The sequence below is a fragment of the Charadrius vociferus genome, unplaced genomic scaffold, assembly GCF_000708025.1.
Source record: "Charadrius vociferus isolate BGI_N301 unplaced genomic scaffold, ASM70802v2 scaffold19, whole genome shotgun sequence".
Taxonomy (NCBI): Eukaryota; Metazoa; Chordata; class Aves; order Charadriiformes; family Charadriidae; genus Charadrius; species Charadrius vociferus.
The window spans coordinates 2,845,955-2,869,862 of record NW_009650173.1 but is presented as its reverse complement, the minus strand read 5'-3'; the positions used below and the strand labels follow the sequence as shown (position 1 = coordinate 2,869,862).

General features: G+C 36.1%; 1 protein-coding gene across 1 annotated transcript in view; it reads right to left on the bottom strand.

Annotated features, from left to right (window-relative positions):
- Nucleotides 1-23,908, bottom strand: part of CSTF3 (cleavage stimulation factor, 3' pre-RNA, subunit 3, 77kDa) — a 90,796-nt gene that overhangs the window by 26,746 nt on the left and 40,142 nt on the right. The window contains exons 3-4 of the mRNA XM_009892698.1: nt 15,403-15,504; nt 15,179-15,274 (exon numbers count right to left, since the gene is read on the bottom strand). Coding sequence (XP_009891000.1) covers nt 15,179-15,274; nt 15,403-15,504 — 198 coding nt within the window. The remainder of the gene's footprint in view (nt 1-15,178; nt 15,275-15,402; nt 15,505-23,908) is intronic.

The window sequence follows — 23,908 nt, the reverse complement described above, 5'->3', positions numbered from 1 at the left end:
TAATTTGTAAACTCAGATAAATTACACCAGTTGCCTACCCCAACTGCATATTATAAGCAAGCAGTCCCTCATCAGGGGCAATGGACTTGAACATACGCACTCCTCTAATGCTTTTTTCAGCTAATTTAGTAAGATAATAGGCGCCAGTATCTTACACAAGGTTGCCAAACTGAGAAGCATAAATAACTGCAGTCTGCCATCACCACTAGCAAGGCACTAACCTCATAAAACTCCTTGCAATACTAAGACGTTAACACAAGGCAGGGATCAGACAGCTGCAACAGACTACATATCCTAAGGGGGGTGTGAGGCATCACTACCTAGAAAAAATAAAAGCTGATTGTTTCATTACACAGATCACATGCCTTACAATGCTCCAACTTAAGATCTAACTTAAGAACCCTTAAATTAAAATCGTCTAGTTGCTTTTCACTTCTATCAGAAATCAGTGTTCATTACAGTAGCACACAGCTCCTTAAAAGAATCATTCCTCTGATTTTGATACCCTCAAAATATCGCAGAAGAAGTAAGGATGCAAAATTTTTAAGAAAGTGGTGATTTACTATGTAATTTGATGATATAGCTGGGGGAAATGGGACATTTTAGGGGGCATTAAGTTCCGCATTAGGTTTACAGTTTGATGATTTCTCACTACACTCATCATGTGCCTACAGTTTTGTTATATTCTTTTCAAATATGCTTACGTAAAAATGCAGAAAAGGGTAAGTTTGATAACAATAATTGTTTCACACTGTGAATTATGGTATTTCAGAAAATTTATTTCTGTAGAATAAAGATACCAAATAATAATAATTCTTGTATGGAAGGTTTTAAGAATTCTCCATTCATTCACCAGGATTACATGTTAACAGTACACCTGAACAAGCTAGCATTTCACAGATCTTACTTTTTAAAGGGATCCTTGAGTATCTACTTTAAAAAAAAAAAGCAGCAATACATCTAGAAGGCAGCAAAGGTCTTGTCAACAGTCTCCACACTGCCTTAGCAAAAAGGGCTAATAGTCCAAATGAAGACATCTTAGTACCAGAAAGAACTGCTGTCCCTTTGAGCGGCCAAATTCATTCAGAGATCATGCATTAATTCCTCCCACTTTCTGGTGTGGAACTGGTCTAATAAAAAAAGACAGCTGAACAAGCCATTCTCCTAAGGACAAGGAACACGGAACACAAGTTTCTCAAAGAGTGAAAAATGGTACTAGAAGATGTAATTGTATCATACAGCATAATCTTCTTACTGTTACAATATTAGCACAAGACTAGCTTGGCCTGTCAGCACAGGACAAATTACTCTTCATGTTTTGTCTCCACAGCTGGAATGTAAACAGCAATCTTCCAATAATTTGTTGAAAAAATGGCCCAAAGAATGGTTCTCAAAACCATTAGATTGGACCTAAGTCTCCAATGGTGCCTAGGGGCTCTAATGTTTGACCACATTAGACAGTTGTCTCATCACAGGAAAACACAAATCAAAAATCTCAAAGTTAACAGTGGAGAATAATGCTCAGACACAAGTAATTCTCTGTAACTGCGTTGCAGCACCAATTTGCAGTTGACAGGATGTATACTGCATTACAAAACAAACCTTACTTAACCCAAACCAAGTGCACTTGAACTGCAGTGCTACAAAAATAATCTTGTAAGGAAGGGATGTGGGTCCTGGCTTTCCCATGGACTTCCTACAAAATCACGAAGAAAGAGCTATTATGTCAGTCATTTACTAAACTGGGAAAATAATCTGCCTCAGAAATGTAAGATTGACCTAATGACTGAGCTGTTTTTATTCTATAGCAATGAGATATTCCAGCTGAAGTTCAGGGAATTATCTTATTTTTCTAATACAAGCAGCTGCCCTAATTAAAAATCCTTCATATGTCTGTCAGAAATCAAGGGAATTCTCTACTGTTTCCTTTCTGAGAATGCATATTAATCATAGTTACTAAATAGTCGCTTCTATAATGTTAACAAAAGGAAAGAATGTATTTTTAGAATCAATTAGAATTAAACTTCCAGACTTCTGTCTTTTGGCAATGAAGAGGAAACAGAATTCACTATAAAAGTAGCATTCATCGGTAAGAATTAATAGTTTCCTTCAACATATGAGTTTAACTGCAGGGTCTTCTCAATATCTAGTTACCAAGTCCGGACTGATCACAGCCTAATCCAAACCCACATGAATAACACAAATCTTTCTGGTTAAAGACTTGATCCAAAAACATTTAAGTGGATAGACTGCACAACTATTCTGGGACCTCTGTTTCCACAATACTTTGAATTTGAGTGTAATTACTATCCTGGCTAATCAGACTGCTTAGTACATTAAAAAGCAGGTTTCCAGAATGTTTAAATGCTCTACGGCTTTCCCCAATTCAACACTGTAAAAGTGCAGTTTTTAAAGTGGCTTCCCCTCCTCCTTCCCTTTTTAACTTCAGCTTGATGCCTTCAAACGTTAAAGCTAAGCCTGCTGGACTTCCAGCTATTGCAATAGTCCCACTATTCATAAAACAGGATAAAGACAAAAATATACATACAGCTACTTTTACATCTCTGAGTCGATATTAGTGCTTAGATAACTTATTACGCTATCTTACACTTGAGTAATTGGCTATGTGGAGACGCACTGAAGTTGGAAAATAAAAATACAGATTACACATTACCATGCTTTAGAAATTAAAGCTTTATAGGTGACATTTCTACTGAAAAGGGAGAGGGATTAGCTCTATACTGAAGTCTTTAATTTTACAGGTCAACTCAAAATAACTTACACCTTATGTGAGGTTGGTTTATGGCTTGTTTTGCTTTTATACACTCCATGTGATTAGAATTATAAAATTAAAACTCATTTAAGTCAGCTGTACTTTTTGTAAGACAAAAGACTTGTAAAGACAATTCATTACATTGTTCCTATTTGAAATTCATCAGTCGGATCAGCAGAGAGAAGAGCTGCTCTGACTCCAGATTTCAATATAACAAGAGTGTCATGTGCTAACATTCATTTCACATGCAGCTAGGCAGGTGCATTTAGTTTATTTCATGTCTTATGACGAAGATGAAATGCGAAAGCCTGTCAAAAGCAGTGCAGAAACTCACAGCCCCTGTAGCCTAGCAAAAGAGAGAGACAGAATACAACCGACATCCCAGTTTCCTCCCACTTCCTCCCATCTTGGTATACAGAGAAGAAACATCAGAAGTTAGGGTCAAGTATTTAAGCTAAAGACACTAATTTTGGAGTAATGAAAGGACACTGGCACAGGTAAACCCAAGACTTGCCAAAGAAAGGTTTGTCTTGACCCATAAGCTAGAAAGAAAACCCTGCCTACTGCCCAGATACGAAGTGCTACTTTTAGGTACCCTGTACAGAACAAATAAATACAGCTGCTGGTTCTGTCCCCCTTGCTAGAGAGCACGCTGAATAATTAGTTTCTTTTCAGTTAAACTCTGTTTTATACCAATAATCTCATTTCTCTGTTGCTTTTCATAGTGAAAAATGTGTTTGCTTCTATACCTTGACACCAAAAAGTGGTGTCCATGTAGGATTAGACATATTCTAGGAAACTGCTGTTTGAGACAGCAGAGATCCAGTCAGTTTGATACTCCCCCTACCCTTCAACCTGAGCATTCTGCAGCTTTTCTGCTCTGATGATTCAGAAACCCCAAGTAAAGCGTTCTAGAAGTGATGCAGCATGCTTAAAAAATCCAGCCTGAAGACTTAGCAACATGGTGAAGCATCACTACAAAACCTCTGTGATTCACTGAATCAGCCAGTGCTTGAGCAGAGAACTGACCTTGAATATAGACTGTAGCAGAAAACTGCTCAGACAGATGAAAAACATTGTAGTCTACACAGTTTTTTAGCAACCTGGGAGAAAGGCAAAACACAGATAATGCTACCAAGGTCAAGTAATTAGTGCAACATCACAGCTGGTCAAGATTTCTATGTGTCAGAGGCACAGAAATACAATGAAAAATGTTTGATTAGGAAGCTTCTGCTGAAATGACAGACCACTGAATGTCTGTCATGCAGGTTAATTATTACACCTCATCAGTGCAGTGTCTTCATTTCACTCAGACCAAAGATCAACAAGAATTATCAAACTTAATTATTTAGAAACACCTACATTTTTCTCATTAGTAAATTAAAAAAAAAACAGATTGACCTTAGTTTTAGAATTTCTGCAAATGGGAGTAAAAAAAAAATCACAAAACTTTTCTGGTGGTAAAACTGAATTTTAGGAACATGAGTAAAATGACAAATAAACATATAATACATAACTTTGTGCCTTTTTTTTGTAAATAGGTGAGATTTCTTATGCAACAGTAATTTTTTTTTTTTTAACAGCTAGGACTAGTAGCAAGAACAGCAGAAACTTTGTGGCATTATGAAAAGAGAAACTTACCTCCATCTGCTTAGTGCCAGAAAAACATTTCTGCTGAATTAAAGTCCGTCAGCTAATTTTGAAGTTCCATAGTATTTCCCCTTTAATACTGATATTTAACACACATAAAAAAAGCATGTGGTATGTAATTTTCAAATATCAATCTTAAATTGAATTTACAAAAAAAAAAAAAAGAGCAAAGCCTGAATTATGTTTGGTCACATCTTATGTTGGAGAAATTAAAGTTTTATTATTTAACAACAAATTGTACAGTCAGTTTTCTACTCAGGCTTACCACCACCGAGATTTTATGAAAGGCAAATACCGTGGAATATTCTAAGGTTTTAAACAACTACTTATACTGCCCATCCTGCTCCAGTAGTCCTGTGCAGAATTTGTTGACATAAATACATTGATAACATCTCCCTGAGGAACGCCAGCTAGTGGGCAACAATAATGGGCAAGTAACATATACTTACCAGGGCAGCAATTCCTTTTTTTAGGGGGTGGAGTAGGGATAGGGACGCTGCTCTATATTTAACATTTTGGCTTCCATCCATGGCATTTTTTCAGGTAACTTGGAACCAAAAAGTTATGCATTGGGGGCTATTTCAGACTGCATTTTTACAAAGAAAACCTTATGTAGCTCGTAGGGTTGTCAGGGGCACCTATTTGTACTTTTAAACATTTATCCCAGTCTAAGACCAGTCCACTTGAAACTTTACATTCTTCATTATAAATGAACTGTACTTTCTTTCAGTTACTTTTTATATAACGATCAGTCATCACCACCATGGAGTAAGAATTTCTAGCACAATTTTACAATTAGACAGAATTTACAATTCCCAAAGGCACAGTCAGTCAGTACCAGAATGAGGTAATTCCCCTAGTGGAACTAAAACCACTAGGCTAAGGCTCTTGGTGTAAGGCTTGAGATTCTAATTTAGTATGAAGGACACGTTTCTTCATGTATGAACTTGCTAGCACTATCAGGTTACACAGACAGACTTTCAAAGCATACTGCTTGTACTAAAACTATTAATTACTGCACCCCCCACGGAAAATCTGGGGAGAGGGGTCAATTGACATAGCCGAGGGATGGGAAGCTGCAAGCTAAACTTCCACCAGCAAAAAGGAATTTTCTGTGAACTTACTCCCACTTATATTCAACTTCTATTAACTGTATGTTAGTACAAGTGCTTAACATGAAAGCACTTAAGAAGAAAGCCTACATGCATTAAATTACTACTATTCTATTCTCTGCAATAATAACATCAATGAGAGGGCTTCTTACACCTCAAGCTCCTGCATGACACGGTGTAATTACAATTTTATCTTCTAAGTATCTGTGATACAGTAAAACAGAGTAAACTGTAGTAATTAACTAAACCAAATTTCAAGGAAAGTTTAAATAAAACTCAACTCAGATCTGTTCTTGCAACATAATACATATCATAGGCTGCTAAATATGTTTTACGTGCTTTACAAATACAATACCATTACTGTGTCACCAGCAGCCATGCAGTTGCACAAGCACAATTGAGAGACGTTAAGACCACCAAATTTCCTCTGCAACAATTAGGATGTAAAAAGGTTTGTCATGGGATTAGTTTTGGGGCTGTTTTTTTTAAACAAAATCAGGAAAGTTACAGAAAGGTGGAAAAAAGTTACAAATATTATTTTATTACTAGGCAATCTCCCCCCCCCTCTCTGCCCCATCAAAAACAGTAAGTAGAGTCATGCTTCTTAAATTCAGAGAACCGTCCAAAGACAGCTTCTTGATAAGGACTCCTGGGACCGCCTTTTCATCTGAAAGATGAATTGCAAGGGCACGTAGAAAGTTATGGCGCACAGCAACACCTCACAAAGTCCACAATTCTTATAGTAAATACACTTCTAATTCTGGCCACAAAAACATTCAAAAATAATCTTTTGATGGATAGGGAGGAATGAAGAAAAAGACAGGCCAATACTGGGTTCATAATAACAAAAGTAAAGCAGGAAATCTAGCTCTATTTTTTCCCATCACTTACACACTGCATCAAGTCATGTTTTTGCGGTCAGACTGAAGCTGGATATAACACAAAAAAATTCCATTAATTGTTATTCTAAATGTACTCCACGTCAAGATTATGCAAATTATTTTTGTAAATTACGAGTACCTGTAAATTTAAGTAATCTAAATAAATTATCTGCAGAAAATTTGCACTGATATGCTCATACGCTCAGACTTGTATTTAGTATGATTTTAAAAGAAAATTATGCTGTGTGACCTTATTACATAAACATGTATATACACATCAGTGAACATGTATACACATACATACTTTGAGAGATTCCTCAGGAATCCACAGGCATGGAACCTATAGCATGTTTTCATTTAAACATAAAAACTAAAATAACCAAAATTTTGTCAGTGAATTTTAAATGGTGCATTTGATTGTTGTTTTACCTTTGTTTCTAACTTTGGAAATGCTAAGTACACTTTTTTTTTTTTTTTTACTTTTGATCCATCACTTGGTTAAGTAATCTATACAGGCGTGTATACACTGGGGAAGAACCCCTTAATGGAAGCTGCAGGGATGCAGAATTTGACAAAAGTCAAATACAACATCTATATCCTCCCCTTCGTATAGCCTGAAAGCAGATTTGAGATGAATCGTATCGGTATTAAAATAGGACAAATCACTTCATAGTTCAAATTCCAATTTGAAACTACTTTGAAAATATGCTAAACCAGCTCCTAAATTAAGGGAAAACTTAACTTGAAGTTGTACCAGCACCCATACATACACTTTAAAATGACATCAACTATAGCCAACAGTATTATACATTTTATTTCTCCCAGCAGGAGAAATAAACAGAAGATGTGGGGCGCAGCAGAGAAAACCCTTGCAAGTTTTTGTTCTTTGACAAGGCACCTTCCCCTTTCCTAAGGGAAACAAAGGCCCTTTTTCCTATTTAGTCAAACTATGAACATTTTAAACATACTTAGTTTCATGTACAAATGTAGTTCCACTGAGCATAATTAAGTTATCTCACATGCTAACTTCACCATGTATGTTTTATCTGCAGGACAGCACATACATTACATATCTGCCACATAATTTTTGTAAATCTAATCCATTTTAATCTGAGTAGAGAGTTTATTTTTATTTTGTTTAAAGAGTTAAAATGGTATTTGAAAACCTATACTTCCAGGAGGGGCGATATCTAAAGGCAGTTGATGGCCTTACTGCAGCCTGGACACAGAAAATACTAAATCAAACCATGAGGCATCATTGTGCAAGTTATTTTTTTAATCCAAGTGCATGACTTGCAATGTATTTTTTTAAGTGTATTTGATATTCATTCTCACATAAACTGTTTACAGTAAGAGTTTGTTGTGCTATGGTCATGGGTTAACACTTCAAAGCATGTACAGTCATTACTCTTTCCAGTTTCACACACTGGTTATGTCTTATTTTTATTACATGCACTAATGCAAACTATGGGGACCTGGAGAGAGTAAACTGCCCTCATTAGAAAGTCTAAATCTTATATGTTCATATTACAGGAATCAAATGAGCGAAGACAACTGACACTGTATCACACCACTAAACTTTTCAAATTAGTTGATTGAGAGGAACAGTTTGAATTAATAATGATAAAGCCTATGTAATTTAGATAGATGCATAAGCTCCGTAACTGTTTTGCTGAAACACCAAATAAGCATGAAATTATGAGTAAAATTACCAAGCTTCCTCAGCATACCAACAATTCTAACTTTTCTTTTAGAGACTGTCGAAGATGTTAAAGCTCTGAAAGCCTTTGGCCCAGCAGTCAGTCTACAAGATCTCTGGTTACAGATCTACTAAGAGATCAGCAATGTGTGCTCACTGGAACTTCTGAAAAATTAAGATTAGTACATGGACCCTGTCACACGGCTTAGTACAACCTGCTTCTAAGGGAACAGACCCAGATGAAATGTTTACACTTAGGTTAGAAATGAGTTCTATTAAAATCTTTTCTCAAGATGTAATAGGACTCTGCTGTATTACTGAAAATCGTACACAAACTAGATTTAAAAAGACCACCTTTCTACTTACAATGCCTATCCTTCAAATGAAACATTTCTGATACCACAATTCCAATGAATTCTGGAAACGCTCCCATGCTTCTGTGCTGTGAACATTTGTCACTAACTAGTTAAACCCCAATTAGGATCAGATTCAAATCACCAGAAGATCTTCTCATGTGTAGTTAACTGCATGTACACAATCTGCCACAAAAAATGTGAATGCTGCCTGTGCAATGGTACAGTTATACACCAACGCGCATCATTTCTTCTCACTTTTGAATTGTTTTATGTAAGAAAGGAAAAATTTCAAAGCTTACGGTACTAGGTACACAACAGTTCATTGCAGAAATCCAAAATTGTTACTGGTTGTAGACCACCCCTCACGTTGAAGCCATCAGTGAGAAAAAGCATACCCTAACAAGGGGAAAAAACAATGCACACTCTTAAAGAACATTTGTACTAAGAGGGCACAGGAGTGCCAGAATGAACGGAGTTCATTGCCTTCACAGAGTTTCTAGCCAAGAGAAGCCACTGTATTTCATCACAGCAGTGACTCAAAGCCTTTTCTTAATCTGCAAAGAGATTCTGCAGGAAATAAAGTAAAGCATTATTCTATGTAGTAGCACTAATAGAGAGGGTTTAACAGTAAGTATTCTCTCAGCCATCAGGGTTCTCAAAATCTGAATAAAGACCATCAGGTAACTCAACCAGCTGACAACAGGAAGCTGGAAGCAATGTAGAAATGAATGAGAAATGACGATTATAGTTCCCTCTCCCATGCAGATGAAGATAACCAATCTGTAGCTAATACAGGGTACACAAGAAAGCTCTATATTTTTCCTTCTTTTTCTTTCAGGTTCAGACATGAGAAAGAAGCTCAAGTTTGTACCTGTCCTAACACGCGTATTTCCCCCTCAAAACATCAATAGAAGGATCAGCAAATGACTTCAACAAAAGAAAGCACACAATAAGAGAAGTTTTCACTGTCTTCATTACATTTGAAAGTGAGACTTCAAAAATGTTGTGAACAAGTTTTGTAAAACTAACACTTCTAATAGGGATGTTTCTGTCACTCCACATGGAAAGAATACAACAGAACAGCAAGTAGTTCATGTTTATTCATGTAAAAACAGCAACACACTATAGAAGAGGGTTCATAGTAATCTCTTCATTAGCTAACCCTTCCACTTCAAAAATTAAAATTACTAACTTTCCGATGATATTTTTTATGATCAAATACAGAAAACAGAATTATAAAGAAACCCACTAGTGTTGTATCGTGCATCTTCTGAAACTACAAACGTCAATTATGTGCATAACCTTCTGATATTATACAACTTGTAGGACCTTGGTAACTATGCAAGATGTACGTGCCTGTATTTACATATTGAGTAGAAAAGACAGGAAAGAAGTTGCATTCACTTTCTAGTGCAAGTCTACAATAATCACACAGACAGAACAACATTTATTAACAGGAATGGAACAAGTCCACACATGAGTAAGAAAAGATCATAAATAATACAGTTGTAAAAAAGATTAAAAATCTCAGACTGAAGTAGTCAAGAATGTGCAATACGGATATTTGTACAGAGCACCTGTACAGCAGTTTCTCAAAAGCAGAAATTTACTATGAAAAAAGTGGTAGACTAGGCGGGTGGGCATGGACTACTATGGGTACGCCTTCCATTAAGAAATTAACGAAGCTCAGCTAGTGATACATACGGTATTTTCAGCTGAAAGTACCACTAACCAGAATCTCAGCCAAGAAGTCTATACTACTTTGACTTCTGATCACTCCAACTTCATCCTGACAGAAGTCGGTTCCCATTTTTCCCCAAGCAGAATTTTGGTGGTACGTACAACAATTTTTTTCTGAACTCAGAACCAGATTGAAGCAAAACAGGGGAAGAAAATGCTTTGAAGAAACACAAACATTTTAAACAAAAACGATCATTTTTCTAAATGGTTTTATTTACATTTTTCATATACAAGTATGTTAAATGATACATTCTGACTAGTATTCACACCAGTGTGAATTACATGAATTAAAGATACTGATGTATTGCATATGATGAAATGCAAAACAATCAACCCTAAGCTTTGGTCCCCCCCCTCTGAATCCTCATACAGCATCTGGTTTGTTACTGAGACATCTAAAATTCAAAGAGTTCATATCAAATAGAAGTTATCTGAACAAGCATATCTAGTTTCATTTCTTTAGAACAAGCAATAACACAAGTCTTACTTGCAAAATTCGCAAGACGAAAAGTACATATTAACAGCCAAACACTTTACACGCATGTCACTAGCTTTGTATTTATTGTTTCTAGACTTGGGGTATTTGTCACAACTGTCTTGTGCTTATGTTTTTTAAATCTTTAATTATAGCAACCTTTCAACCCCTACTAACAACAGTTCAAAGTGACCAGATATAATGCAATATACTCAACAATAAAAAAGGTAAAAAGGTGTGGTGTGAACTGGCCTGAAACATTCAGGACAATTACAGATTAAAGTTTCCACTTAGAGCCACTGGAACTAAAAATTCTTTAGATCATTTAAAAAAATGTTGCAAATACATGGACATAGTTCAATAAATGTGCTTAAGAGGATTTTCAACTTGATGATTTCTCAAAGGAAACTAGCAGAGAAAAAGGTGACAACTTCAAATGCTTGCTTCAGAACTACTGAAATATTTACAACACTGATAAAGTAAAAGTTCTTTCAAGTGCATGAAAAGCATTATCAAGTCTTTCTGTACCTAAAAGATGGTTCAAACAGTCAAAGAGACAAAGGAAACAGTAAAAGACAGCTGGGCCTATGGGATCATAGGGTATTACATCAGAATTTATTTTTACATTTCTGTAGCACCTTTTAGCCAGATGCCAAAAGCACTTTAATCACTAAAGCGAGCCTCACAACAACCCTGTGAGGTAGGTAGGTATCTGTTTTAATAATGGCAAAACAGGTCAAATAACTTACCCAGGAAGACACAGCAAATCAGCAGAACAGGCTAGAATCCAGATCATGTGATCTGTGAATTTAACATTATGACACACGCGGGACTGAGACTTTTCAAAAGTGTGAAAGAGGCACTGATGTGAATTGATTCAAGTTTTCTGGAAGTAGATTTTTACGGGAAAGGTATCAAGAGAAAAAGCAACTAGAGAAAACGAGTTTGAGTAAGAAGAGTGGCATTACTGTGCCACTTCCTAAATTTTGTAGATGCAGAATAGCAAGTTAACTATTTTACTTGCTAAAATACATATAAAAAATAGACTACATAGTCTGTCAAATTCACTAAACAGAACTCTATTCTCACAAGTCTTAAGCTGTCAAATGCTATGACCATTGTGAGCTGGGAGTTGTTTCATCCAATTCTATTATTTCTATGTCCTGCAACTGCTTCTTTGAATGTCAGATGAAATAAGAACCAGTGTGAGAATCAAAATTTTTTGATCAATTCAACTTTAATAGCAGATTTTCCATTAACAAACTGTCAAAGCATGCTCTTCCCAGTTAATCTCCATGTTCTACTGACTACCCAACCACTCATAATAGAGAGACCAGAGCATATAAATCAGTGCTTGGCACAATAAATGGAAAGCCAAAGTATTCAGTTACTTCAGCACAGTCTGTATATCAATAGCAGTAAGTCAGACAATACACTAAGTGCTGAGCACTGCTTTAGACTATATCTCTAGGGAACAAAGTCATACACAAAAAGGAAAATAGTCAGTGAGCTGAACAAATGCTGTCATAAAAGCAAGAGGTAATCACAGCAGTAAGGCCTGCACTTACAAGTTTTACATGACAAAATGAACTGGCATATGCAGGGAAATTGTTTATAATCCATATGAACAAAACCTATGATTTCCACTTGAAGATTGGAAGTGACTAAAACCAAACATCTTCCTCAAGTTAGGCAAAGGGAAATTTAAAGATTTCTATCAATTTCATAAACAATACAGCTGTTAAAGGGCTAATCCCTTTTTTGTAAGGCCATAATCATAACCCTCAACCTAGCTCATCTTCCAATAATAGACCACCACTATGTAATGATATTCAGCTCTGATTTATGTCCTTCAGAGGACAAAATTATCTAGTGAAAGACAACCTGCCAGAAAACAACCCCCACTTTCCTCTCCCTTTTTGTCTTTCTGTGATGCAAAGAGGAAACGCTCTCATGTTGAAGAGGAAAGTGATATGCTTGTTTTGACATCAGGAAAAACACAGCTTACAGATGCCTGAAGATTTAGCAATTTTCACATTTAAATACTGAAGCAGTGAAAGTGAATCAGAAGGAATGCTAAACAAAGATTTAGTACAGGTTTACTTTCCCAACTTAAGGCTGGAAAGATTTATACTTCTGAACTATCCAAGAGAAACTTTCTAGCAGGAGGAGACTAATAAGATTTCCAAGGAAAAAAGCTTTTGGAAAATACCTTCCCTATATTCCTTGTACATCTTAAGGCTGAAATAAAAGAAGCCTCAAAACAATTCCTCTCTCTCAAGTAGCCTTCAAAAACAAATTGAAGTCTTAATTTATATTCAACCATGCTGTTAAAAGAACATTTGCGAAAACATTTCATTTTTAATTTACTTTCAGACAGGGTTGTGCATATGATATGAAACTTAAAACAACACTGGCAACAGTGCCCAATTGTGTGAATATATACATTTTTAGAGAGGAATTTGGAAATAACAAGTTACTTCAGCTTATAGCTACAAATGGTTACATATACCAAAAAAAGGCAGAGATAAGCACATTGCTTTTTAGTTAAATCAGTCAGTATGTGAGTTCTGAGAGAAGTTACTGGAACCAGGAAAGAAAAGTTGAAAATTTAAGTCATAACTGGGATTTTTAAAATTTACCTGTTAAGATGAAAGATAAATTTCTAAAAAGTAACCTCTTACATTTCTTTCAAATTATAACCCTTTTCAAGTGAAAACTCTACCAGAGCTCTACAGTTCATATTTTTCCATTGTTTTGAATAACAATCTTATATTCCATTTCTCTTATATTTAAAGTATATTTATAGGCAGGCAAACACACACACACGTGAACTAGTGATCTTTACGCCAGTTCCTTCCTTCTCAAGTTTACCTTGTGTTACCTAGTTACCATACCTGCTGGGTAGAAGCTGATCTTCCTTCCTTGAAGAAGCACGTAAAAAAATTATACCCTCGACTGTTTTAAGCTTTGCCGCTATTAATGTTTCTAAATACTAAATTTTTTAAATTTCTAAATACTAAATGTTTCTAAATTAGTTAAAAGGTATCGATTAAGGGAGGTAATGTCTGTCAATTCATCTCTGAACATGGTTCGAGACAAGAAGCCTCAGACAAGCAGCTTTACAATGGTAATAATACTTCCTGCTGAAAGATCTACAATGTAGTACAGGCTTTCTGAGGTGGTCTCATCTCAAATTTGAGGCATGGGAAAGATAAATGTTTTAAATAAGCACAGAAATCAGATAAATTAACGTAATCATCACACTAGATTAGATTCCAAAGACTAGATCCTGTAGCAAACATTGCAGGGTACAAGAGGCTAATGGATTTAGCTGCAGGGTCCCAAAAGGACAAATACGCATCTGGATGTGTTAGTGCATTCACAGTCTCCCAAATATGGCCATTCACCGACATTCCAACTACTACTATAAACTACTGGAAACAAAATAGTGAAAATTCTACAATATTTAATTAGGTAATACTAAATTTAGGTTGTACTGCTTTGCACTACAATATCTTACTATAAATTGCAATATAAAATTTTCTTTTAGATTCCCATGATTGCAATTTTATTTAATAATCTTCCAGATTTACTGCCAGAACACATTTGGTTATGTAATTTAATGTAAAATAAGATATGGTAACTATATGATGCAGTTTTGCCACTCAGATTGCCGCTGTCACAAAAAATGGAAAAAAGTTTAGCTGTCTTATTTCTCATCTACAGAACATAGGTCCCCACCCCGGTAGTTTAGCATGTAGAAAGTCTGCCTCTTAAGAAAAATGTGCAGCTAGAAGATGCCCACAAAAAGCATGTGTATTAGTATTAAATATCAGCTACAGAAAATTAAAAAAGTAATACTGAGATTATACAGTGCATTTCATAGCATGTCATTAAAGACTATTTAAATGATCAATGCACTTAGTGGGAAGTTTTATATAGTTATGTAAACAATCACAATTTTGTTGGGATTTTTAGAAGCTAATGAGTTGTGCTAATAATGCATTTTCCCAGAATTTTCATCCCAGAAATCAGCTTCCATCCCACACCCTCCCTGAAAACACTGTTCACAGAAACACGCAATTCCCTAAGAAAGCAAAAAAATTAAAAGATCCAAACATTCACAGAAAGTCATTCAGGTAAGTTTGTACATATAAATAAAAAAAAAAAAAAGTCCTCTAAATAAATGACACGGGAGGCAATAAATTGACACGACAAGTAAATAAAAGGCTAAAGCACTCCAATACCATTGAAACGGTTTTAATGTTGTTGCAATTCCATAATGCAACAATCATCAACTCATAAAAGACCCAATACTTTAGAATTCATTTTAATCACTCCTTTGTACCTGTTTTACAAAATAAAGGCAAGGCATATTTAAAATCCCCCTTTTCCCTAGATATTATGTGCCTATCTTATTTACGCTTATGAAAGTGTAAACTTAAACTCCTATTAAATGTTATATAAGAAAAAATGTAAAAATATTAACCTCTGCTTCAATGTACAGTTTCCAGAATCTGCCAGAACTGGGGAACTGGGCAACAAGGCGTTCATAGGTCTTCCGTGCTTTGTCTATAGGTTGATTCTAAAAATTGAAAATCAAACAGCATTTACAATATTATGATTTATGTAAATGAATATGCTGATTTTACTCCAGAACCAAATAGTGTGAGTGGACCATAGATAAGGAAATGTAATCCTATGTCACTAAACCTGTGCCTCTCGAATGAGAATGCTCCAAGCGTCAAGGTCATATGGATTTTCTTCTAGTTTCTTTTCAGCTTTCTTCACTTTTTCTGGGACATATTCGGCAGCCTAGAAAAATTAAACAGAAGACATAAGAGATCACAAGTAGAGTTTGAAAGTTCTGTCCCAGCTACAAAGTCAAGCTAAGGACAACATTCTGACAATGTAACATTCCAGATCTCAGTTTTTATGCTGGACTTACTACATTGTAATTTTATCAGGAAAACAAGTTGTCCCTGTACCAAAATGCACTCTTACCAAAACAAGTTCTACATATTTGATGATCCAGCAAAAAGCTAGACTAATCTAACTGCTTCTAAAACACTAGAACAAAATTGAGTTTGTCAGAACATTTATTACACTATGAACTTTGAACAGTTTTACCAACCTGAAACTTTTAAGATGCAGACTGATTTTTCTATTACAGATCTAAGCCAAACAAATCCATGTTACTTCATTAGTCATTCTGTATATGCACATGCAGGACAGTAAGTATTTCCTATCACAAGTTACAGATTTAACAAGAAAACTAGGAGACAACAGTTCTAGCAGCAATATATACATGTTATCCAAGCACAAATTGTTAACCTGATCTGTCAATTACTATATTCTTACAGCTGCCTTCCTGTAGCTTTGGCACTAAATACCTTAAACTGCTAGGGTTTGGTTTTTTTTTTACTCAAATATTCATATTGGAGTTCAAAAGCCTTTTTGATACTAAAAGCTTTACCAAACTGAACGTTAACTTGTTAACAGTTACTATTACTGTACAGGTTTAAGTGTTCTTTTAAAGATTTGTGGAAATACCTTTTTGGTATCCAGCATTTTTTTTTCTAGATTTAACACTGTTAGCAAAGTAGATGAAAAAAATGACAATCTGATGATCATATACAGATAAGCCTTAAAATACGTGCTTGTTATAACCCTAAATGATAAGTTTTTTATTTAGCATGAAATATTGTTCTGACCTGTACTCCAAACAGCTTATTTACTAACTTCCCAAACTTGACTCATTTTCAGGCAGATGTTAGCAGTCCCAAATCACACGATCCAGTAAATTCTTGCCTTCATAAGATGTAACGATAGCAACCTGTAAATTATTACTACAAGACCTTTCTTGTGAAATTTTACAAGTTAGCTACACAACTACTGTTAAAATACATAATTCTGTATTGTATGTAAAGCAGTGTGGCTGCTTTATTGTACACAACATTCTAAAAAAACCCTGTTATCGCTAAAAGATTATTTCAAGGAAATAATTTTAATTCTGAATATTAGATGTAGGTCAATATATAGCTCTGAAAATGAAAGACAGTAAACAGGACAGAGAGAACTGATGCTCCTCTCTATCAAATGTGCCATCACACACTTATAAAGGGAAACAGAAGGTAACTAGACACTACAGAGGTATGACTTCTAGGAAAATTAACAAGCAGCATTATTGTGCATCACTATTACACATCACTCCTGAAGGAAAGCAGACCTTGCAAGAATACAAATCCAAGGTATTACTAACGGATTTTACTGGAAGACCATTTACAGTGGCATTATACTAAGATAAGCTGCCAATGAAGTACTGTACAATACAGTGACTTAAAAAAAGAAATGCAGTAAGCCTGAGTTACTCAGGACCATCAACTTTATTTTCAGGACTGCCCTGCCCCTTTGCTTTTGACCTCTGCAAATGCATTACCATACAACAGTTGCTTATGTTATTCATTGCAATTCAACCTGATCCTTAAAAAAAGCAAACATATTTTTGCATATTTTTCAGCACTACCAGGTTTTGTGTCAGTCATACTAGCAGGATAAAATTCAAGGCACATAACTTACAAGATTTTTAAATTAAATTTACTTATAAAATGGACAAATGATCAAAAATGTTGCGGAATTGTTAAACTGACATGTAGCAGTAGCTATGCATGAAAACGGAAAAGGAAAAAAATCATTGAGAGTGCCTTTATAGGAGTTTAAAGACCATTACTATTTTTGATTCAGTGTGAGTCATTCTTAACATTAATTTATTGGTGCAAAGCAGTGTAGCTTAGATGGCAAGTATCAAGTTCCAAAGGAAACTAAATTATAAAATTAATTTGATTAAAAAATAAATTAAAAATTAGTAGCTTAAAGTTGTCAGCTTAAAAGTAGTAAATTTATAAATTTTCACTTTAGTATTTCTATATCCCTAAGTCCATCAAAATTCTGATTCTGTAATACTGCATATTATAGTTCAACTGATACAGGCTTAAGATCCAAAACAGTATGAAATGAGCTAATGGTGTTATTTATTCAAAAATGACATGCATAAACGTATTTCAGCTTACAGAAGACAGCACTGAAGCTGAAATTTCAAAAGTTTAAAGACTATTTAGATACATTATCTCTACAGATAACCCAAAGTTGAAATACTGCTTATTCAATAAAGCACTGCTTCAAATTCGTCCACATCAGAGGTAAGCATTGATTCTCATTGGAATTCATTTCAGTGAAACCTACTTGTCTCAAATACTCAAACAAGTATATATTATTCTGCATTCAATTAGATAGAACTGCCTATCAGGAGTACTATTAACATCAGCTACAATAAAAAAAAACAACCCCACCCTAAAAAAACAACTGAAGCATTTATTGAAGCACTGAATCCTGCACTATAAGTAGTGACTTTCAAACAGGAAAAAATAGAATGGGCCACTGAAGCACACCTCAACTATTTTAGTAGTAGTTCAGTTGTATTATCTCAAACCTTTCCATGTGACACACAAAACTCAACTGACACTGCAGTGAAACAGTTAAGGCTTCCAGGAATTTGATTTCACCTTTGCAGGTACAGGGCAATAAACTCAAAGGCTGAAATAAATACAGCTGGTGAAAAAATAGATGCTGATATGATGCATAATCATAGCAATCCTACATTACTTTTGTATGTTTGATACAGGACTCCTAATCTGTGTAAGAAGCATGATAAATATCATTCTTTTATTGAAAAAAACAAAAGACTGATTTTCTAAATTAGCAAATATTCACTTAGCAGCAACAGATAAAGTTCTCCATGCAGTTATATGAGTCAAAAATTATAGAGGCTCTACAGAATTGAAAATAACTCTATGATCAGGGTTTTAAACTGGACTGCTTGGAATTGCTTATGTCACATACACGAAAACATTCAACTTCTTAAGGCCAGTGAGCACTCCCTCTCCTGTCCCAAACCATCCCCAGAATGGATAAAAGCCTCCACATTCCAGACAGGCATGCTGCACTGCAGGCAAATCAGGGTCCTGGTTCTATTTGAGCAAAAAATGCCTTGTTACCTTGCACCTTCAAAAATAACCACTCCTAATATCTTGGAGAAATCAGCACTTAGGATTTCCAGCACGGGCCATTTTCCAAGAACAGCTGCCAATATCCAAAACTGTGAATACTTAATTCTTGAGTGTTTGTCATGATCCTGCCCCTAGATATTCAGTCCCTCCCTCTGGTTAACAGAGACACCTGAGTTAATCCCATCCTGTAACAAGCCAGTTCAGGGAGTTAAATCAGCAGAAAAATAATCTTATTAGAAAAGTGAGTAACTTTCTAATGGTTCAGCTCCCTGATTTCAGGATCAGACGTGATGCAGAATAAAGGATGCAAAACCATACAGGACTTTAGCAGTCCCAACTTAGATCAGCTTACCACAAAAGTCCACCTAACCAGATAGATACTGGCTTTTAACTTTTCTTTACTGCCTGGGGAAAAAAAAAAATGCTGCAAAAGATTGTTGCATACAAACTGGAAAAAATATTTTTTCCTCTGCTTTTGATAACTGTGCTTAGAATACCTCCCACGTAATCAGGCACCTGTCCCACAAGCAATCCTCTGAAGGTCACAGAATTATTTTAGCACTTACAGTTCCATGTCCACAAGTATCTGTATTATTACCACCTAGTCTGATTCACAGCTTCCCTTATTATTTATACACAGATAAATAGCAACGGATTTTTAGTTTCACAGATACTAAAAGAGTAAAATTATCTTTATGACCAGTTTCCAAAATCTGAAAAGACCTAAAACCAAATTATCCAACAAGAAGTCTAAGAGCTCCTTCCTGAAAAATACATCAAATGCACAAAATCCAAATATGAATTCACAAAGGATGTCTGAGGGAACAAGAACAGAAGAGACAAAGTTGACTTCTGGTATTTACTAAAATCACCTTCAAGGAAAAATTCTTGGTTTATACCTTACTGCTAAAAGCAACAGTTAACAATTTCCCCAGGCCTCTGAGAATGAACCCTCATGACTCCAAAGAGTGTAAGAAAAAACACCTCTTTCAGCTATTCGCACCACCTAATGCGTCCAATTGCTTAAAGCACCCTCCTGTTTGCACAAAAGGATCTTCTGCAGTGAAAAGGAAATGTATTGGGACAGCTGTTCCACCTATGAAGTGGAGAGTTTAAGATGCTTTAAAAACTACCACTAATTATGAAATGAGAACTTCAACAAAAAAGACCTATAGGCCATTGTACACAAAGAGACAGGAATTTTAATGGATAATTCAGCCAAATCAGTTCATCATCCAAAATTTATGTCCATTAAGATAGAAGCTACTGTTCAGAAGTTTGGGCTGGCTGATGTACAGTTTAGCATAGCCTGGACCGTAACAGACCCAATAAATATAATTTCAAATGTATCAACATGCAACTTAACAAGTATTGTTAGTTGTGCAGCAAGGTTAATTTACAGGTTTGACTAGCCTAAGTTTCTTTTTTCTTAAAGTTTAGTTACAGCTGTATGTGCACTGAACAAGTTTTAAAATCCTTTCTTCAGTAACACATCCCTTCACTATGCTATAGTTTTACCTTATCAATCCTTGCACTTTCCTAAGCTAAAGTTAACTACAGTAGCATTTACTATTGCATTTAGAATTCAGAAACTTACACGATGTACTGTATCAAAAAGATATAAGGCATGAATGAGAGGAATGAGTAGGAAGGGACAAAAACCAGTAAGAAACCAGAAGACTGCTAAAAGATTAAAAGGCAACTAATGAAGGAATAAATCAAATATTGCATCTAGTCTTCAGATAAAATTGATGCCTTGCAAGTATATACTTATTAAGCGGATAAGAATAGTGGTTCTGCCATGGTGGAAAAAGGCAGAGAGCACAACAAATTTAGGTCTTGCTAGAGAGTACCTGAAACAACCACCACACAATTGAAATGACACTAGATGTGTACATTAAGGTCCAGAAAAATGCGAAGACATACATAAGTGCAAGCACATATGCTTTGTAACCTCAACACATGAAGAGAATGGAATGAGCTTGTCAGGGAATTTTCTAGCAAACAGTGGCAGATGCAGCCTTTCAGTCTACACATGTGGATTTCTATGATATACACAGGGCTAAGTGTTTGGTATTCTAAAAACTTACCTTGGAAATTCTGGTTTGTTAAACATCATGAGTGCCTTGCCAGGAGTCTGGCAGGGACCTAACAGGTTTTAACTCCTGACATCATTAAACTGGTTCTGCAGAAGTTAATTTGGGTCCAGCATAGTTAACACAGTGTTGGAATTTAAAATATACTGCAATAGTGGTGGTTACATCATATTTCTGTGCTCCCCTGCCCCAGTCTGTTCTACAATAACAATGCAAGGCGACAATCCGTGTAACATAGCTGAGGCTCCTGCTCTACACAGTAAAGCAGCCTAACAGTGTCTGGAGCCAAGCTCAGCCTAAAAGCAGTAAAGCCACATTTCAGTTGCACTGCATCTGGTACAATAAAGCCTCCTAAACCCCAGCTGAGTCTTTAACCTTACAATACCTTTACTCTCCCTACATCCAACATTCCACTCTTCTGTTCTTCCTTTCCATCCTACCACAACTTGATACTTGATAGAGACAGAATGGCAATTTGTTATTCACCTGGCTGCTTTTGGAAGTCCCCTCCAAACCCTAGTATCTGGGAAGCCAGATGCAGAGACTCCTGTGTGCCAGTGAGTCAGAGCTAACAATTCTGATTTGTCAAAGATCTTAAGCATCTGCAACATATGCTACCATGTGTACATCTTGCGCAAAACATAGATACAAATTAACTGTACAGTCACTCCTTTATACTGATCTGTGTAACTGTCAATGAAAATGGCACCCAAAAACTCAGAGGCTGGTCTTGGAAGCAGCAGATGAAACCTGAAACAGGAAAGCAAGACGCAATCCAACCTCTGCCTAGCTTCAGCATCCTACAGAAAGGAACATTTATAATCATAAGGATATTGTGCATGCAAAGTCAGAGCACCCTTCAGATAGCACTAGATTACAATATATAGCAGCTGCAGTGTGCGGAAGGGAGAAAGGCACAACTGCCCCATTCACAAAGCTCTGTTGTTCTTTCTTCCACAGAGACACAGTGAATTTAGGTATACCACGCTCTGTAAGACCACAGTGAGACTGGCATCAATGCTTACTGAAGGTACACCTCCCTCACCATGCAACAGGATGAATGGTAGCCTACAGTATAGAAAATTTCATGATAGTATTGCTAAAGACACTGCTATCAAATTATGGCCTGTCTTAACATTAGGAGTAAGAAACAGAAGTCTGCAAGGGTAAGAAAAATAAATTGTAGAGGACAAGTTACTGAAACTGAAGAAAATTGATGGAAGGGAGGTAACCGACCATAACAAAATTAGAGACTTCTAGGAAACCAGAATCCAGAGACCTGCATAAAGAGGATGGAGCAGGAAAAAAAATTAACCCAACCTATAAAAGAGTTGGGCTTTTTTAATTTAAAGTGTACCCAATAGGAAAACAGTAATCACAATGGATGAAAAGGATGAACCTTAATATGGATCAAAAAACCAAAACCCAAGCCATGTTAAACTACATGCTTTACATAGGCTGCAAATAATGATTTGCAATTTTTTGAATGCTAAATTCCCTTGAGATATGGTATCATAATATTAAAGCTGTTACTTTCCAGAATAGCTTTTACTTCAGTATACAGACAATAATTCAAGCTTTCACATTATTAAATTCTCACTTGCAATAGCAAATAAAATCTTAAGCCTGCATTGTTTTTAAGTTAAACAGTAGCATATTATAAACTACAGAAACAAATGCACTACTAATAGCAAACGGTTTAATTATGCAATTAAACGTCAATGTAATCTTTTAAAAAATATATTGGAGTGGGCAAGCTTAAATGTGAAATATATCACACATTAGGACTATAAAAAATTTATTGTATTATTCTTACTTCTTTATAGCCATCTACCTTATGATGGAGTAAACCATTCCGAAGAATCTCTTGCTTAAACATACAAGTACAATTACTAACCTGACCAGCTTTAAACATATAGGCTGGTAATTCTCAGGATATTTTCCTAATGAGACAGAAACTGGGTATTTTACATTCTGAGCACTTGTTTTTCCTACACCCTGCCCCCCCCAATTAGTGACCTTACAAAGAGTTTACACACCACCCTTCCAGAGTACAGGCCTAGGCACACAGAAACATAACCTGACATTCTACAAAGAAAAGCTTCTTAAGGGAGCACTAAGTCATCAGCTTAATTTTAAGTATTTTTGTAGGCTACACTGGCCAGTAAGGCATACCACAACGTTATCAATCACTCCTCCCTCACTCAAGAACTTTCATCCCCACTCCTCCAATTAATACTGATCCTAAACATAGCCCTAACTATTAAAAAGACCTGTTTAGAGAAATTATGCCAGTAAGTAGGAAATAGTTCATGGTAATACCAGATTTTAAAAGATGACATACAACACTCTGATTGCACCTGCCTAAAAAATACGAAGTTATGATAAATACATATTTTAGTATGTTAAAGAAATCCAAGCCAAAACTAACTGAAACAGTAGTTATCCCCCCCAACAGCAAGAATACCGTACCACAAAGAAAATTCTTTATTAAATAAGGATATTTTTATTGTTTCTAGTTTAAAGGTGTTTTAATAATGTGTTTTTCTGGAGAACAAGGCTATTGTTAAAGAGACACACTGCCTTATATACTAAGTGCATATGTTCAACAAACACTCTCTTTACAGAACACTGCAAACGTATCAGTGTAAACAGCTTCTCCAGATTTCAATTTTCTTCCCGAGTGCGTGTACTCAGTAACCACGAATAAGTGAGATCGAGAAAGCAAAGCTCACTGGGCTGTCTATTGTCCACCTCGACCTGCATTGAAGTTTCCTTACCAGAAACGCGAAGGCCGAAACAGACATATTTCTCGGAGCGTTACCGGTTTTAACCGCGGGCGGACGCTGGGAGCGGCTCCGCGCACCTCCCGTTCCCCGCGCAACGCTGACGGAATAAACCCGAGTTCCTCAAAATGGGTGTGTGCGGCGGGGGAGGGGAGCCCTTCGCCGACCGCGCCGCTGAGGAGACCGGCAGGGCGGACGGGGGCGAAGGAAGAGGCAAAGGCCGCCCTCCCGCACCCCGGCCGCGCTCCCCTCCACCTCCGGGGCGGCCCTC